Raw genomic sequence first — 3,685 nt, 5'->3', positions numbered from 1 at the left:
TCCGTGCACCCCGGCGTGACCAGGGAAGAACATCCATGTAATCCTTAGGAGGTGGCTATTTGCAATGGAAGCTCTCCAGTCACTGTAGAGCCACCCATTCCTGATTTTTTCTAGGGTGCTCATCGAATCTGTGACTAACAGGGCATGTTTATACGCTTCCATGCTGATCCATTCCATGGCCTCTGTTATTGCCTTGACCTCCATTTCCATGCTCGATGTAGTGCACTCGTAAGCTCCAGACTGTTCTTTAATTATCTTCCCGTCAACTCGAGCACTGAACGCCCACCCAGATTTCTGGCCACGCCTCACTGATCCGTCGTTGAAGACGACAACATCATCCATCACTGAATTCTCCTCAAGGATGGCCACAATTTCCGCATTAGTTGCATTTGCTGGACACTCACGACACTCTCGACCTAGCGTAGCTATCACCTTCATGAAGTTGCTCATGGCTTTCTCCGGCCTCATCCAGTCACATCCTCTTATGTCCTCGATTTCACAACACATATTGAGAGTTCGCTCTGCCTGCACCATCCATGAAGACCCTCTTTTCAATCTTTGGCGTACTTGGTTTCCAATTTTCGGATGTAGAGGGTGACGTTCGTCTACTGTTACTCGAAGGTAGGCCTTGACTTGTGCTAGCTTGTGTAGGTGGGTTAACGTTGGTAGGTCCAGCAGATATCTCATCGCAGGATGCTGCTGTGTCACGGGTGCATCCCAGAACAGTTCTCATTCCTTCATTTTGAATGACTAAGAGGCGATGTAGTTGGGTTTTGGATAGGGTGAGCATACCAAGGCCGTAGTCCACTACTGCTGTCTTTCAGCCACACCCCTGATCTTTAAGTAGGAAAGATCTACACCTACCCTTCTCGGACAAGGGCCAAAAACCTCGGAGGGCCCGTGGGCAAGTTGCACACATTAAAGATCCCTTGGTGGTCTAAAATCGATGAGAGTAGGCTTCGGCCGCCACCCGTGCAAAATTCAAAATTCATTGCCAACTGAAAAAGTATAATGTGTCCCGTGCGCTCATATGACCTTATGCAGTTGCGAGCGCCTTAAAACACTCCCCCCCCCCAAAAAAAAAAAAAAGAAAAGAAAAAAAAGAAAAAAAAGCGCAAAACAAAAAACATACAAACAAAAAAATAAACAAACAAAAACAGTCCCCCCCCCCCACCCCACGAAAAAGCCAACCCAAACAAAACCAAAACCACACAACGCACACGCTAAAACTGTTGTGCATTGACTTAGGCTGAGCCAGACGGGGAATATCCCAAACTCACTTCGGGCGTTCTTCTATGACGTCATTTTGAACGCCAAGGTTGTCACGCACAAGAATGTCATCAATAAAGACCGCTGGAAAGAAACAACAATGGATTCCATCAATACATAATGTTCTTGAAACAAAGACTTCAAAAACTTCCAGCTTGTTAGCAGAGTTGTGAAGGTTACAACATCATGAATGAATTCTAACGAAGCTCGAGACATCGAACTGGCTTTAAATGAAGGAAACTATTGATTTATATCAATGGCAGATTTTCAGACTCACCCGGGTGTAAGACGGTCTGACTGGCGGTTACACAGGTATTAATTTTAAATAAATGAATATATAGATCTAGATCTAGATCTAGGTTTTTTTCTTTTAAAGGATAAAGTTTTTATCCTTAAACCTGTTTCTTTCCTGGTATAACAATGTTATTAGATGCTTCTAGATCTAGATCTATATGTAGATATAGATTCTATATCTAGATTCTAGATGTTACAATGCCATTTAGATCTACATCTAGGTCTAGATCTAGAATCTAGGTCTAGATCTAGATCTAGATCTAGATCTAGATCTAGATGTAGATCTAGCTCCCCGCTTCCCCAACAAACTGTGTAAGTGTGTACGAGAGTGTATGCATTTTAACATTTGAATTTACCTCTCTCTCTGTGTTTCAAAAACAGCAGAAAAACAAGACAAAAACCAAAACAAAACAATGAGAAAAGCCGAAATTAAAGCTTCAAGTTTTTAAAAAGACAATTTAAACAGAACCGTAGTTCATGAATCAGGGATCCCTGTATGCAATAATACTTGGTGACTGAACTCAGTTACACAATGATTTCAGACGTCGTCAAGTAACATCCTGCAATGACGTATTTATTTGTAAGTTTGTTGACTTCTTATTGCTGTTGTTTGCTCTTTTTGTGTATTTTTTGTTTGTTTCTGGTAAGTGTTTTACGGCGCTCGCAATTGCATAAGGTCATATGAGCGCGCCGGACACATAAAACATTTTCAGTTGGTAAGAAATTTTGAATTTTTCCTGAGTGGCAGCCGTAACCTACTCTTATCGATTTCAGCATTACCAAGGGATCTTTTACGTGCGAAACTTGCTCACAGAATCTCCTAGATTCCCCCCCCCCCCCATAATCCGGGAAGGCTAAGTGTTAGATCTTACCTACTATAAAATCAGGGGTGTGGCTGAAAGACAGTAGTAAAAAGGAGCCAAGGAGTAGCGCACAGTTGTCCAGAGGAGGGGGCAAATGAAGTGAGGGGTGGGAGCAGAAAGTGGAGACCAAAGCAGACGACAGAACATTGTTAGAGAGCAGGAGAGGAGGTGAAAGAAGGAAATTTTAGAAAAGAAAATTTTCCGTCGCTATCCGAATTCGAATCCTGGACCTATTGAGTGATAGGCAAACACCGTAACCTCTCGACCACGAGAGCCCCTCTCTGTCGTCTGTATGATGACTAGATTCATGCTTCAAAACTATAAATAAGGACATTTTCGGAAAGGGAGATCGAAGTGGTGTTTTTACTCTCTTTCTTTCTTTAAACTATTTAGGCATAATGACAAATCTTTCGCATTTGGCTTTTCAGAAAAGAGGAAAGCACGTCTTCTTCTTTGAAGGAAGACCTCTATACTATTGTTCAAGGAATGTCCAAAAGGTAAGTGTAGAGCAAATTCGAGTCAGAACCCCCTCCCCCTCCCCCCATTCCTCTTGGTATGTGAATATCAGAGCTCTCAGTTTGACCAAAGGCTTTGGTTTAAGAACTCGGTGCGGTCAGTCTTCTTTCCATAAAGAGAAAATGGAGGGAAAATACATCTATGTGAGGGTGCAAATGACATACATGCCGAATGAAGTTTTATAATGTGACCTACCCCTAAACTCGAGCCTATCTAGATGTTCCGATCATTACTCACAAAATATGCCAACAATGGCGGAAGCAACTGGGCTATATAATAATATCTAAGTCTACAGTGCCTCGGTGGTGCCCTCAACTGACATGGCCACTATTGGACACTATCATGACTGTATACCCTTGAGACAGAGCCATGGAGGAACAAAATTGTTGCTCGTAACCACTTAAAAAGAGTGCCATCAACGTTCTTCCACGAACGAACAGTGTGGTCGCATCTGCATGGTGAATGCTTCAGTCTAACAGTCGAAATAAATTGTTATAATGGTACGACATCGAAACTGAAAGCACGCAGATAGTCTAACGGCCTCATATTGTCAGCGTGATTCTCAGGGGGAAAAGGGCTTTTTGGGGGTGGGAGGGGGGGTGAAGGTATAGGGAGGGGGTTAAAGAAGTCTTGGCTAGACATGGAAACATGAAGGACATAGAGATTCGGAATGATTTAACAGCAAATTTGAGGAGAGTAATTTTGAATATAATATACTGAGGCGCAAAAAAACAACAACAACC

The 3,685-nt window shown here is 42.7% G+C and overlaps 1 protein-coding gene across 2 annotated transcripts in view; it reads left to right on the top strand.

Annotated features, from left to right (window-relative positions):
• The first annotated feature begins 1,328 nt into the window (after positions 1-1,328).
• The window catches only part of LOC101846157 (serine/threonine-protein kinase DCLK1), a 55,488-nt gene continuing 53,131 nt past the window's right edge, over positions 1,329-3,685 (top strand). For both annotated transcript variants that reach the window (XM_005105136.3, XM_005105137.3), the window contains exons 1-2: positions 1,329-1,581; positions 2,855-2,923. In XM_005105136.3, coding sequence (XP_005105193.2) covers positions 1,526-1,581; positions 2,855-2,923 — 125 coding nt within the window. In that variant the 5' untranslated portion in view covers positions 1,329-1,525. The remainder of the gene's footprint in view (positions 1,582-2,854; positions 2,924-3,685) is intronic.

Source organism: Aplysia californica, unplaced genomic scaffold (genome assembly GCF_000002075.1).
Source record: "Aplysia californica isolate F4 #8 unplaced genomic scaffold, AplCal3.0 scaffold00454, whole genome shotgun sequence".
Lineage (NCBI taxonomy): Eukaryota > Metazoa > Mollusca > Gastropoda > Aplysiida > Aplysiidae > Aplysia > Aplysia californica.
This window is presented reverse-complemented; position numbering and strand designations above follow the sequence as displayed.